This window comes from Tinamus guttatus, unplaced genomic scaffold, assembly GCF_059628265.1.
Source record: "Tinamus guttatus ecotype Peru unplaced genomic scaffold, ASM5962826v1 Tinamus_guttatus_pri_ptg000056l, whole genome shotgun sequence".
NCBI lineage: Eukaryota > Metazoa > Chordata > Aves > Tinamiformes > Tinamidae > Tinamus > Tinamus guttatus.
In genome coordinates, this window is record NW_028288590.1 from 916,257 (window position 1) to 931,867 (window position 15,611).

Sequence of the window (15,611 nt, forward strand, 5' to 3'; positions counted from 1 at the left end):
CCCATAAGTAAAAGGAGGAGTTCCTCTACAGAACTGGTATAATATCAGCAATCTTCTTTCAAGATTGCTGAAATTCTGGATTAAATAACATCAAATATTTAAGATAACTCTAAAAGCCATATTATGTTCTTTGAATATTTTACTTTATTAACACATAACAACTTATTGAAACAGCAAGAGACAAGAGCAAGAGTATTTAACACTTTATATATAATGCAAACGCAATTTCACCTAATCAACTCTGACTACTGTATATAATGTGTAATACAATACACAGTGAGAGAAAATTAGACAATCCACACGTAGGCAACAAATGTGTACAAACACTAAGCACTAACACAGAAATGCTACTTAGAATATAAAAATCTATTTTATAAAACAGCTATGATTCAATATGACAGCATGAATTCACCAACAGCACCTCAAGAATGCAAGTTTATATTTGAAAGGTTTCCTTCTCAGGAACTGCTAGACTGAAGGAGAAATCAGCCTACACAGGCTGTAATGTGCACTGACTGGCAATTCAGATGTTGTATGCACCACGACTTAGGGACAGAATGTCTCAGATTACAAAAATATGCATAAGGATAACGCACACATGCGGATGACCCAACATTAGCTCTGAAAAGGCTGAGATAAAAGGCTTAATTTCATGTTCAATAATATGTTGAGTTTCAGGGGGCTTTGTAGAAGAGTTAGTCTCAAAGGGAGCCTTATGTAGCCCAGGTATCTGCTGTATGTCAACATCAACTACTCACAACTCATTGACCACTGACACAAGATTAAGACAACACATTAAGCCCTGGGCTGACCAGAGCCCTATGAAGAGTATGGGCTATCATGATGCTTTACACCATCTGCTAGATCAGTGTCCTAGGAAAAGGATATAATACGGTACACCAAGACCTAAAAGGTTTATTATGATTGCCAGATACTTTCAATGTGCAGTGAAAAAGAAAGTTAAGGGCAAAGCTCTTACATTTTACTGTGAATCTGCCACAGCACCACTGCTCAATGCTTCAGGCAGTTGGGAATACGAAAGCTCACATTCTATATGTCAAACACTGCGAAACAGTTTGGCGCTTTCAACAAATGAATGAATGACAACAACTATTAGCAGAACACCTTCTATGAAAAAGGGGGAAGGAGGGAGGGTGTATCTACCAGTGAACAGTTTTGAGAAATGCCACTACTTCACCTGTTTTCAGGTAGAAGCATAAACAGCAGACTTGGATAAAGCAATTGCTGCTAATTGTTCCATACTCTACAGAATCAGAAAGGCAAATTACTAACTGTATTCAGGAGTCTGAGCGCTCAGAGTCTGGTGGCATTCAAATCAGATCTGCAACTCTGTTGAAGGACGTTTACCTTGTTGACGAAAAAATTTGGTGTTCTACAGTATACATTTTCTGACATAGAACTTCATCTATCCCAAGACATAATAAGAAACACAGCTATAATGGAGACTTTACTGCACATTCTATGAAGAGGATAGAAAGAGCAGAGCTAAAAGCAACAGAATGCAACTTTTCCAAGAACAAGAAAAATTGTATTTCTTTTGCAGAGCAAACAAGCCCCAAGAGAAGAATCCTCGCTCTTAATCCTTCTATCTCAAGCTGCTATTTGGAAGTTCAAAAACACAGACTGTGTCTTAAGCATATTCTGAACCAAATCTTTACTTTCAGGATGTAAGAAAGGGATTTAAATGGAAGAGGTCTTATCTGACACACACTTATTCCACTTATCTTATAATGTCCAAGTTCAGGAGCAGTTACGGAAGCACATACAAAAATAATAAATCACAGAACCTTATAGGTGGCATTACAAGTGACGCCTTCTGTAAATAGTGAGACACATATTTCACACTTTTATCAGTTGTGCACAAGAAGGTCCTGGCAAGATGAAAAGCTTAAAAAAAAAAAAAGCCTTTTAACATATGAAAGTTTTGTAAGGGAAAAGAGAACAGACTTGCATTACTGAGTCTTATTTTCTTAGCCTTCTAGTAACCTGCACCTATCCAGGAAAGCCTCTAGGAAGAGATCTTTTGCATGAAGTGGAAGTCCAACTTCTTCTAGTACCTACATTAAAATCGGTGAGCTGAAACACATGGAAAATATCAACTGAAAACAAACAAAAAACTGCAACAACAACAAAAAAAGCCCCCAAGCAACCCTAAACTGCAGATGCTTTTTATTCCTTGAAAATGTCCCTAATTGTGTCTCAGCACACCTCAAAGAGAAAGGTTTCTGGCCAAGTGATGATGCAATTTAGCACTTCAGTGTTGAAAAGAACTGTTAGGAAGAAAAGAGGTACTTTCCATTTCCAACAACTTTCCACTGGAGAAGCATGTGTAGGATCATCTAGAAAACTATGTACAATGTAAGTGCCCTTCCTTTACGGCATAAGATAAAGCTAACTGAAACAGTTTTGATGTCAATACATTGCTGATAGCCTATTAAACCACAATAATAGTTTGCTTTTTCCCTGCCCCGTAAGTACTGCTCACACATCCTTCAAGGGTTTTGATTTTGATTTTAATCTCCAACTTAGTTTTACTTTAGTCTTAGTGCCAACACTGTCAAAGTCTGCCTCAGGCAGTGGTTCACTAACATTTTCTCTGTAAACACCTCAAGGTGCACATCTCAGACACCAGATATGAAACACACATCACATATCTTTACAACTGTTTCAAAGAAGATTCTTGTCTTGCAAGTCCTCATAAAAAAGCAAACATATCATGCATGTGCCAAGAAAGAAGACATGAAAACCATGTCCTTAACAGGCCTTGAAATCAGTTTCTTTCAATTCATGACAAGCTAAACGTTTTCCAGAGGAATACTAGATAAAAATGCAGTCCAATAAAGAGCAGAGAAGATCAGTAATCATTCTGACAACTTTTCCAAAAAGCCTCCCATCTTAACATTGGACTTACCTAAGGATAACAGGTCATTAATATGTATTGCTTTCACTGCTCCACAAAATGACAGGTAGGATTACCTAACCTTTACTCCTTTTTATGAGACCTTAACCAAGCACAACCACCTGCAAGGCATTGACAATGCTAATTCAAGAAATCTCAAAATTCACCAACACAAAAAATGAACACGGAGGGGAAACCACATGGACAATATTCAAAAACAACTGAGTATCACATGTCCAGCACATTCGGGATACAAAAGACTATATATAAAAAACAAAACAAACAGACACACAAAACTCTACACGCTACATAATTTCCTTACTTTTGTACAGCAAGTTCTGTGTCGAAGGCAAGGGTAGTTCCAGTGTTGACCAGAAATACATATAGCTTCATGATGATTTCTTTAGGGTTCTGAAGTTTATACCTTCCACCACTAAAATCATTTAGAACCTGCAAAGAAACTCAAATGTTAGTTTTGCAAATAAAAGTTTAAATGCATTTAGCGTTTCCTTTTTCCTTTTGAATAAATACATTAAGATATACAATAGGTCAAAGCATCAACAATGAAACTTGCAGTTCTTTGACCATTACTGAATATGTAGATGCTCCTGTGAACAGGAGCATGTGTAAGGGTAGTCTCCAAACACAGAGATGGTCTGGGAGAACACAAGGAAATATACACTGGGCGAAAGGGAGGTGTATGACTTGCAATTGCAAAGGCCACTATCACAAATCACTAACTAGTTTTCCCTGTTATGAAATGCACTTCGAAAGCCCAAGATCCGGTTACTTCCAGCTGTCTTTTCCAGACTTCACAGCCAGCAGCCTGGTCTATGCTGTACGTGTCGATTCCTTAACTCACAACAATTAAAGTCTATTTACTAGCCATGTCCACAGTTTTTCCACTGAAACATGTGGAAGGTTGTTATATGAAAAATAACTAAGATTATTTTTCAAAACTAATACCTAGTTATTGGCACATCTAACCAACAAATTTACACATTTTTTCTGTTTTCAGCAGCTTTCAGTTTTCACTAACTATATCCGCAGCTTTTTCCTTAGTAGCAATAAACCTCTATAAGGTGACCAAGTAAGACACTGTGGTGTAACACATTAGACATTTACTTAATACACTACCCTGCAAACCTCTGGATGAATGATAATAAGCAAGCCCTTAGTTCTTCATTTTACATAACTAAACAAAAACACTGAATCGCACCATAAGGTATTTTAAGATGTATAGAGTATTTCAATAGGGACACTTTTTCTTTCATCCTCAGAAGTTCAGAAGTTTACAAGTGATCTCCACACCAACACAGCCGCTACAAAAGTACAAGCACTGCTGTCACGACTGCACTGCAATAATTTCAAATGGAAGTTACGGAAAACATAAGTTGTTAAAGTTCTAGCCACTCAGCAATATTCTTACATCACTACAAACATAATTTTGGATTAAATGACTTCACAGGAAGTACAAGAAGTCCATCTTTCCCTGAAATAAGAACAGGACACACCCAAAGTCTACACAGCTAGATGTATTATTTTAAAGTCAGCTAGAATTTACACTTGTCTCCACTGACAAAAACTGACAAGCTGTGAGAACAGAAAATAACAAAAACTGTAGAAAAACTGTGGGAGAGCGGGGGGTGGGGAAGAGATATGCAACACACTGTACCAGCAGAATTATTTCAGAAAGTCAAAAGAACTTTATCAAGAGCGTAACTTCACTACAAGCTTTTCAAGGATTAGAGGAGATATAAATACTAGTCAAGACATGTCTGTACAATAAATTTCATATAATAATTAATTTGCAAATTTAAAGTGGAATTTATTAGGAAATTTGACTCAAAGCCTTATTTCATGTGTGTAAATAAATGAAAATTTTAAATTGAACACCTTTTTTCCTATCTCTGCAGAGTTAACTCTTCAAAGAATACAAAAATGTTATCAAGATTATGCATCTTAACATCTACCATGCATCAATAATCTCAAGCTTTTCAACTTCATAAAGAAAAAGTTACCTTCAGGCACTACATGGAGCTATCACTTTCTTCAAATGCACCAACAGCACAAATGCACACATGCACTTTACTTGGTTTTGGCAACAGCGTACCATGGCTGTTCAAAACAAGAGAAGATCTGCAAAGAAAAGATACAGAATGCAGTCAAAAATGTCACTAAAACCCAAGTATTTTATAATCATTTTTGTGCCTAACACAAGTCAATGCTTGCCAATACCGGAAAGACATTATAAAAAGAAAAAAGACAAAGAAAAAAGCACTCTTGCATAATTAAGAATGCTATCCAGTTACAGTTCACCCCTAAATGCTGCACAAATTCCCCCCCCCATACACAAGTTTAAAACAACTTAGTATCATTATTCAGTATTTACAAGGAATCAAATTAAAAATTTCCCTATATTTCCATTAATCAAAGGTGTATTTTTTCAGAACTAATGCAGAATGTGGAGCCAGTGCTAAGTACAACACAGAGTCTCACAGGAGAGAGAGCAATTAAACCAAGGAAATCCAGAATAAAAAGGCATTCTCATGCTACCTTCTGTAAATGAACAGCCTTATCTTGAAGATGTAACCAACAGAGTCCTGAAGGAAGCAACAATACTTCCCCTAAATTCACCTTGTTAAGCCATTCACCTGCTTTCAGCATATTCATTAGGCTTTGGTTTTATCATCAGCTGAGGATGTGCCATTCCCAGCTGCTTGTCACTCTCATCCTTGCCAGTAGCTCCTCCTTCAGAATTGCTGTTTAAACTACAGTGATCAAACTGAGTCAGATCAGCAAGGGTCATTTTTTAAGCTAAGCTGGCTCATTTTAACTGTGGCCAGACAAGCAGCAATGCTAAGGGAGGAGCCCCAGTGAAGGGAGGCAGGAGACACGCAGCTGGGATCTGCAAGCTGTTCGGTTCAGTCAGCACAGGCACTAAGGACAGGGCAAGAGCAAATTCTGAGTAGGTATTTTTCCAATTTCATACCAAAGTTTTTGAGATGATGAGGTACTGTGCAGGGTGATAATCCACTACTAAAAAGAAAAACTGCTGAAGCCCCAAAAGCATGAGAACATGTACCTTAGCTTATGCTACTAACAGTGAATCAAAAATAAGTTGCACAAAATATCTGAGCCCAAATTTGCAAATTTATATGGTAATTAAAAATTGCTTTTACATATGCATAGAGAAGATTACTAATTGCTTGACACAATACTATTCAGTTTTTAAATTCTCTTCCTCCCTTTTACCTACTCCTTCATTCCTTCTATTCAAAATGCATATATGTAAGAAGCAAGTGTGCAATGCAGGGAAAAAAAGAGGCAACGTGTTTTACTAGTATCATTGGAAAACCAAAAATTGAAACGTCCTTCAACTACTAAAATCTAATTTTGCTACCACCTGTAGTGGTACTTGAGCACATTCAATTTAACAGTGCATGCTTTAGATCAAAGTAATGGAAGTTGCCATGCATTTAATAAAGAAAAACTACTGAGCAGTTCAACCATAAATGAGGACTCCAGACCTATCATTTCTACACTTTTGATTTCTTAATGATCTCGAAGAAATTAGAGGCAAGAGTTACTTCTTCAACCCAATAATTAACATGCAATCCTTAGTAAACAGAACTACACTCAGGTAGGCAGGACAAATACATTCCTACGTTTGCACTATTAGGTTATCATTTGGAGAGGAGAAAAAAAGAAAGTAGAACTTACACACTCCCAAGGTCACCACAAACTGAAAGAAATAGTTCCTCAAACAGACAAAACAATTGCAAAACATATATGCCTTGAAGGTAGTTTTCTCATGCAGATTCACTGGTGCCTAATGAAGACAGATTGCAGCCCTTGCTGTGGTAGGAGCTCCTCTGGTAGCCTCTCCCAAAGCTGTCTGCAGAACATGTGTAGGACTCATTTTGAGAGCTCTCCTCACCTCTGGTGGAACTTGACAAATAATTCCAAGATCAGTTGAGGCAGATGCATGAAAACTAGCCACAACAGCTATCCATCTCCTTTCTTCCAAACACCAGGTCAGCTACTATTCCAAATCTGTCTACTAGCTCCTAGTTTACACAAATACTGTGATTTATCAGTAACATGATTTTAATACAAGCTTCGAGTGTAAACCCAGTACCATTAAGCTTCATAAACAAGAATAAAAACACATTTATTGACATATTTTTCTTATGCATTTATTTTTACAGACTATTAAGAAAACTTCAGGAGTTTCTACACCTAGTGTAACATTGCTGAAATTATTTAAATTCATTTTATGGTTAAACAATAAAAGTTGACAACTAAGAAAGACACAGTTACTAGCTATATAGTCACATAGATAGCAACAAAATGACTAGTCCACCCACATTTATTAAGTTCTGCTACTGAAGCATTAGAACTATGATATCATAGAAACTAGATCTTTCAAATTATGGGATGGAAGTCTGCAGGATCAACAGGCAGAAAGTATTAACATCATCAAAACAACAAAATATTGAAAATAGGGACTTCTATAATAAATGCAAAAATAAAAGATGGTATAAATGAAGAAAAATGTTGATAAAAACAGCAGTACAAACAGTACACTGTTGAGGTAGGAAAAAAGAACTTCTAGAATTCATTCAGAAGATGTATTTTTTTTTTTTTAGCATTACCTAAGAAAAAAAAGTCATCCATGGAAATGTTTTGCTCATGATAAAACATTTATATCATTACACATATTGTGTTTACATTGTAATTTCCCTCACTTTACAAAAAAATCCATCCTGTATAAATCCTAGAACAACTCCATAGTTTTGAAGTATACTATGTCAATAAATCACAAAACTTATAAGCTGAATCAAAGCTATGTAGCTTGTTTAGTTCAGAACATACTCATTGCTTCTGTATCTGTAAGAGGAGATGAATGGCTGTTTACAGACCTTCCCTTTCTGTAATTACAGTCTGAATGTCATGGGTTTCACAGCATTCCACAAATAATCCTACGGCTACATTAACTATCCACTTCTGCCACTGTGCGCTGAATCACTGCTCTATTTTGACTACTCCATTGTTCCAGAGCACAACTCTTTCCAACTTCACAAACTCTAACACTGAAACACAGCACTTGGTGCCAGACAAAGAAAACAAAATTTATGTGCTCTGTTTAGGTTTACAGGGGCATTATCAACTTTACTTTAAATCCATTAAATTTCATCTTTGATATTCTGATTGCTTTTTACAATTTAAGCACAATTTTTGACACCTCATTCTCTATGCCTCTTCTATAAACTGGTTCACAATTAGTAATGCACTCAAACAAACAAAAAACCCTGAATTTACATTAAACCATGTCACAATCATGGCTTCTCTAAAATTCCAGAAGTTTAAAAGTCTGTTTTATAGAAAAATAGCATGGCAGCATTATACACTATGCTGTTTTTAGCGTCTGGGGGACATATAGTTGTATATCTGTATAGTAAGTGCTGAGCTTATGAATGTTTCATCTCCTAGGCCAGAAAGGACCCAGAGGCCCCTATTCCTCCCCCAGGTTCATCTTCAGGATGGAAGGGCTCCACTCTAGCAGCAGGCAGACAGAACTACCTCAGCTACATGTGCAAGCCAGGATGCTCACTGTTCATTCAGAAGCCTGCAGTTCCACACTGCTAGGTATTAGACATTCACATCTTCACTTGCATGACTCTAATAAAGGATGGTTCTCTTGGCTGACACAGCATTGCATGCAGGGAATAAGTACTGTCTTCAGTGAGTCACAAATGTGACCACTGATAATAAGTGCCAGGCTTCTCACAGGAGAGGCACTGGAGAATGTCTACCTGTTGAAAAGGGCAATTATCTGAGGCCAAGTCTGTCTGAGAGATCTGCTACACACAAAAAGCACCACTCCTTATCCACTAAACATCCGTATTTTCAAGGACAGCTACTCTTACCTGGAGTAACTCCCTCAGGAGGACACACCTTTACTACCTCTGGGAATGGAAAACCAGCTTCTAAACATATCAACTTTTTAAGCTGTCCCACAGCAAAAGTTGAAGTTTCTCTTGAAGGTGCTGCAAGTCCTGTGATTTCACCTTTGGCACCTCTATCTGAGCAGAATTTCCTGTTCCACCTCAGTTTAGACAACTATGCAACAGAAAGTAGAAGGACTAACACAGAACATGCCACCGCTTCAGTTGGCTTTCTTCTCTTTCACAGACACACAGGTCTATCTGCTATTCCATTTCTGCTTTTTCAGGTTTGAATCTCCAAATATGCTTCTTTCTATCCACATAATTGGCACACTTCACAAAGGGTTTTACAGAAGGTGCTTCCTAATATCAAAGGAAAAGGACTATAAAATTCTAAGCTAAATTTAAGGGGGAGAAGGGTAGATGGGGGGGGGGAAAGACACACATACACCCCCACAGCTTACACCCCCACAACTTTTCTTCACATTGATCATAGTATCACCACCACTAAGAGTAGATTTGAAGGAGCTTTCTCCAAAGCAGCAATCAATGCACCTAAGCAGAAATATGTCCTTTTTATAGAGGGCCACAATCATCACAAGAAGAACAGACAGAATCACCTCATTACAATGATATATATTCTTTACTACTGCTTTTAGCAACACAAGTACCTTGATTTCTAAATCACAATGCAAATTTATAACTTTACCTGGACAACTGATTGCTGAAAGCAAATATGCCTAAGGTGTTAAAAAAAGCTACAACTTTCTAAGCTACATGATGAATATGCAAGGAGAGCCCCTCTTCATCTAGATGCAGAGAATAGATTCAACTGATTTTCAACCCCTCATTACTTCCTAATATCAAGACCTACAACTTCACTTTCAAGGCACATTGTCTTGAGAATGGCTGTCAATCCGTGCCATGAGTAAGGTGCCATCTGGAGCTCTATTTATACACTGTTGATATGTGCACCAGTCACAGTTACTTAATTACAGCATCTCCAACAGCCACTACGTTGTTAGCAACTCTCAAGCCCAGCTACTGATCAGTAAAACAAGTCTTTTTGACACTGTTAACACAGGAAAGAAGTTGCAATTCGGCACAGCAGCCAGAAAAAAACGCCTGAAACTACTTTTCAATGCACTAAAAGTTTTCAAAATTCACAGTATGAGTCCTGGGGGGGCAGGGGGAAGGCACTGAGCATTATATATAATGCCCATAACAGCTTTTCACAAAATGAACCATATGTGACTATACATGAAGGTAGGAGCAATGCTGAACTGTACTCCTGAAGTCTCCTATGTCTCCTCCATCCAGGGAAGCAGGCACAGCAAAGGGACTGACCTTTCCAGCTCCTCAACATCAAAGCAGAACAGTAAGAGTGGCAAAACGGCTCCACCTGGCTACGTAAAACACTGTACATTAAGGAGTAGCTTTTAAATTGCTGCGGTCCAAAACAATGCTGCTTCCTACAAGCTCACACAAAGCTTTTATCATGTACTCTAGAAAAAAAAAACAGTTTCCAACATGTTTATGAGACAACAAGCAAATTACTATACACTATGTCATGATTCCATATGTATGCATATAATTATAAACACTTCAGCTATAAGTGTTTGCATCTGTTTACTTCTTTCTTTTCATTGTATTTGAAGAGCAGCCAAAACAACTCACATACTGGACCAGACAGAGGTTCTTCTCCAACAGAAAGAAAATTTACTATCTTTTGTAAAAACCAACCAAACAACAAACAAACAAAAAAATCCGCATCTCTTGCTTGAGAAGAGCACTAATTTTTGTGCTGATACAAGTCAGAAAATAATCCAAGGTTTTCCAACATGCACATTCCTAAGAAACATCTCACAGCCTATAGAAATGCTCTTTTCCTTTCATTCTTTTATTTCAAAATGATGGAAACAGCCTTTCTATACCTGACTGGGACTTTGTCTTTGACAAAGTTCACTAAAGGTATTGTTGGGTTTCTTTAAAATGTATATTTTTGCCATTTACCAAGCATTTGCAAAACGCACATTTGTCTCTAATTAAAGAACAATATACGCAATTTGCAAAGAATGGTACTCTTGGGTACAGGCAATTTCAGGTTGTTTTATTCAAACTACTCCATGCTAGTGGAAGGGGATTCCCTGTAGAAGTAATCACTTAAAATAACTAGTATGAAAAATTTAATGGTGTTTTCAAACAGTTCTGCAGGAAACAGTAAAAAAAAAAAAAAAAAAAAAAAAAAAAAAAAAAGATCTTTTACATCTTAAATTGCACTGGCACAACATTTTTAACATCTTTGCACCAATGCTTCTCTTTCACAAAGACTTTTTGTGGCTAGCTAAAAGCAGAGTACCAGCTCTAGTAGATCATTTCTCAGGCAGTACTGCCATTCCTCTCCTGCACGAATTTACAGTCACTGACTTTTCATAGTTACTTGAGGTAAACTGGATTAGTATGCTGTAAAAACCTAGAAATAGCTTACTTTCCTGGTTGAACTAATTCAATGATCCAGTCCAGCACACAACTCCACAAACTGTTGCACTATCACTACTGGTAGAAAGTAGATGATGGCACTACAGGAGGCACTTGAGTTACAGTCCAGAAGACAAGCAAGGATTTTCAAAAGCCATCATTCATACAGTGACATGGGCAGTGGCAGGTAAGTTATTAATAGCCAACTTCTCAAAAACCTGTATTTAATATAACACCATTATCTTAATGAACAGACTAAGATAACTCAAAAACGAGCAATTACTACAGAAGGGATTGAAGACAGACTCATCTCCCACCATCCCCTCTCTAGAAATAGCACCAGAAAACTAGAAAGTATTTTTTATATGCCAATAATACCCCATAACTCAAGAAGATTTGTTTTAAATGATAAATGCACAGACAGTAAGATTTACTGAATGGCATTTATTACACAATAATGAAAGCACCGCAGTTAGAAAGTAAATGGAACAAGACTGACAATGAACTACAAGACAGGATCATTGGAATACACTCTGGCCTGTGTGTAAAAGCCGCCACAGTTGGTCTTAAGTAATTTTTATTTATACACGATTGTATTTTAGAATAACATGAAAGACTTTCCAAAAATGAGAAAGTCTGCTACAATCTTGATCAGCTGCTATGAGTAGCAATTCTCAAATTCTTTAAAAATTCTTCATATGGATCCTTATGAACCTAGTCTTTGAACTTGGATCATCCAGAGATGGAATTTCTCTAGCTTCTCATTTTCCCGATAATTTGTGCATTATCTGAACCACCTATGAACCTCCTATTTAATCAACATTTTCTTTAAAGTTGAAACAGTTAGGTAAAGTGCCAGTAACACCCAGGTTCAATGTAACCTCCATCCTTCCAGTAAATACATATTCAAAGATCACATCTGCTTTTTTGGTGAAATCCCCTGCTACTCTATGGGCATGTTAAACAATTGGAAATCACATTCGGATCTCTATTGGCAAAGTGAAAGATAACAGCAATATATACAAAAATCATTCTCCCATCTCATCCTGCAGTTTATCTGTGAAGTCTTATCTCATGAAGGTATTTAGTAATTTTCAGCTGCCCTTCTTCCCCCCTCCCCACCCCAGATTAATCTTTGACAGTTTAAAGAAGCTACTGAAGTGCACTAACCTTTGTTATATAACATATTGTGGATTTACACATTACCACCAATTTAAGACCTAAAAAAAAACTCACAAAGAACAACTGTTGATGTTTTGCAACAGAATTCTTCCCATAATCAACCAGTGTGTCATTTGCTGTCATAACATGCATGTGAAATTGCTTTGTTATATCATGCCCACTGTTAGCCATTCATAAATACTTCATCCCTTTAAGGAGATGTTACGTAAGCATATAAAAGTTCGCATTCACTCCCTTTGAATTTTGTTCAGATAAAAATGAGGGTTTTTTTTTAAAGCAGTACCCGGATTTTTGGTTCAAAGTGGCAGTGATCAGCAAGTGGTGATCAGGTCCAAAACAAGTGTCTTCCAAACAGAAACAATTAAATATTTGTGCTGAATACTTTTAGCATGATGTTATATTTTAAGTATTCTGCTGGCAAGTTCAGCATAAGCACAATATATTATAAGAGAGGTGAGAGTCCAGTTACACAGTATATTCTTATGTAATATATACCCTTATGTAAGAATCTCCATTTCATATCAGTTTAACCAAAATATATACTTTGAAGGACAGAAGCAAAGTTGCATCAAGAAAAACACTATTTGTAAGTACAAACTTTGGCTACCCTAGGCACAACTACCCCAAATAAGGATCAAATCTCCATAGTCTGACATACCAAGACATCTATTAGACAACAACATGGCCCAAACAAAAGTCTAGGATAAAAATGTAACATTTAGAAACCTTGCAACATAGGCAGAACAGTGTTTGAAAGATAAATAGGATACTGCATATCAGTAATATTAGTAACAAACAGCACATTTGAAAGAATGCAATACAAACATGGAAATATATATTAAAACATACAAAGTCCTAGAGAAATTAAAATAGTTACAAAAGAGAACTCAAACACCAAGTAAAAAATTTGGAAATCCAGGAGCAACTATGTCAAGCAGTAACAGAAATCAAAGTGCCATCTGAACAGAATTTGTTTTAAGAGATGCCCCATTTCTGAAACCTTCCTGGAAGTAAAACTCACCTATCAATTGCTTCTGTAATGCTACTTTTTACCTCTACAATATACACAGTTTTCAACCTGTTCAAACCTAAAATAGGATACAAGTGTTTAGGCATGCCTTTTCAAGAATAATAATGAACACTGATGCATTGTTTTTTGTAGTCACTAGTTTCATCTCATCCTCCTGAACAAAAAGAGCAGGTAGTTCAAATACTGAACTTGCTGTTTTTCCCCTACTACCAAAATAGCCCCTTCTGCCTGAAAACATCAAAACATTGTTTCACAAATGACCCTTGGGAGGTAATAAAATAGAGCTATTTCATAATAATAATAATAATAATCTGAAGTCAGAGGACATTCCTCAAACAGTGCTGCTATCTTTTAAACATGCCCCTGATGGTCTGCTTAGCACAATTACAGCATTACACAGCAAGTCACAGATGCAGAACATTTTGGACCCAGCTAGTCAACAAAAGCAGTTTTACATTCCATTTACAGATCAACAGGTAGCCAATAAAGATTAGGGATGAGCTAGCGTAACACTTAAAAACAAGTCATGCCAGAGAAACGCTGCCATATGATAAAATAGTGTTCTAGACCTACTGACTAGAAATGTTTGTATTTATGGCACATCATCTTGATGTAGTATACGCAATCCAGATGCAAAGCCTGTTCCGAAAAGAAACGGTCAACATCTTGGGCACACACAAAAAGCTACACTAGTAACCACTGCTGCTTCTGCAGCTAGTTACGGCTCAAAACCCTACAGGAACCAGAGAGTGCAAACCTGACCAAGAAAAAACAACCCAGAGACAGACATAAGGGCAGCAAGAATTCCCCTGATGCCGTGGGCAGTTCTCCTAATCAGCTGACAGTAAGCAAGTCCACCTGAAACTCTCTGAGAATTTAACATCAGTAAGTTTATTTTGGTATTTCTATCAGCAACTGTGAACAGTAATTTTGAAATGTGCAGATCCCATTCCCTTCAGAAGACCCAACTAAATCCACTTCTAGCCAAGTCTCAGAAGGGAGGCAGAAGTAGCTGGTACACAGCCAGAGTGCCTTCCAACTTCTTTCAGACGAACTTCAAACTAAATTACAAGCAGGCCTGCAAAATGAACTAACCCAAAAACAGTCAAGCGCTTTGCACAACATCCACTAAATCCTTAATTAGCTCACAAAAAAAAAAAAACAATGTTAGCAATTTCTCTAACATCATCAATCATTTTGCAAGCTTTTACAACAAAAAACTGATGAAAGAATCCTTCCATTTATTTACTGAGAGATCAGCTACAAAATAAGACTTAAAAAAAATCTAGCAATTATGCATGTGGTTTACATATTAGTGGTACTGCTTTTCTGAATTCTCAATGCATTCAAACAGGTCTTGCAGTACCATATAGTACTATTATGGAAGCCTGCATCTTGCAATCAAGTGTCTGCCACTTCACTGAATACCAACTACAAAAGACAAAACTACCAGTAAGGCCCTATTCTCACTAGCTTCATTTCCCTAGCAATATTTACACACCAAATTTAAGGCATTAGATTTAAAAAAAAAAAAAAAAAAAAAAAAAAAAAAACTCTTTAGAATCTCCTCATATAATATCAATGCGTGTGGTGGAACTACCTCAGCAGCACCACTTTCCCAGGCAAAAGGCATGTGCAGAAAGCGACACATGACTATTTGGACAGTGCCCAAATGACTGGAGTAGCTCGTGTGACAAGCAGGTATGTGCTAGAGCTTGAGAGCACTCACGTCTTTTCATTTTGACTTGCTTTACCAAAATAGTTCAATAAACTCAACTAAAAAAATTAAAAAAAAAAAAAAAAAAAAAAAGAACAAACTAATCACAACCTACCCTGCAGGTTAACATATGGAAAACCCTACACTTAAACTTTTCCCCTATTTAACCATAATAATTGTAGTCCTAAGGAATTTACAAGGTGTTTAGAAACTATGTTTTTCACCTACAGTCTTTCAAGACTTGCAACAGTGTGTAACCTAAACAACAATCTGAGTACACACAGGGACACTGTCTTAAAGAGACACTACAAAACACCTCAAAATAACCCTTGG

At 36.9% G+C, this 15,611-nt stretch overlaps 1 protein-coding gene across 3 annotated transcripts in view; it reads right to left on the reverse strand.

Moving 5' to 3' along the window:
* Nucleotides 1-5,244, reverse strand: part of RB1CC1 (RB1 inducible coiled-coil 1) — a 53,073-nt gene extending 47,829 nt beyond the window's left edge. For 2 of the 3 annotated variants that reach the window (XM_010226010.2, XM_010226008.2), the window contains exons 1-2: nucleotides 4,942-5,244; nucleotides 3,243-3,370 (exon numbers count right to left, since the gene is read on the reverse strand). In XM_010226010.2, coding sequence (XP_010224312.2) covers nucleotides 3,243-3,313 — 71 coding nt within the window. In that variant the 5' untranslated portion in view covers nucleotides 3,314-3,370; nucleotides 4,942-5,244. Of the gene's footprint in view, nucleotides 1-3,242; nucleotides 3,371-4,941 lie in introns of those variants that run through there. The other variant, XM_088540134.1, reaches the window with a different exon arrangement.
* Nucleotides 5,245-15,611: the final 10,367 nt, after the last annotated feature.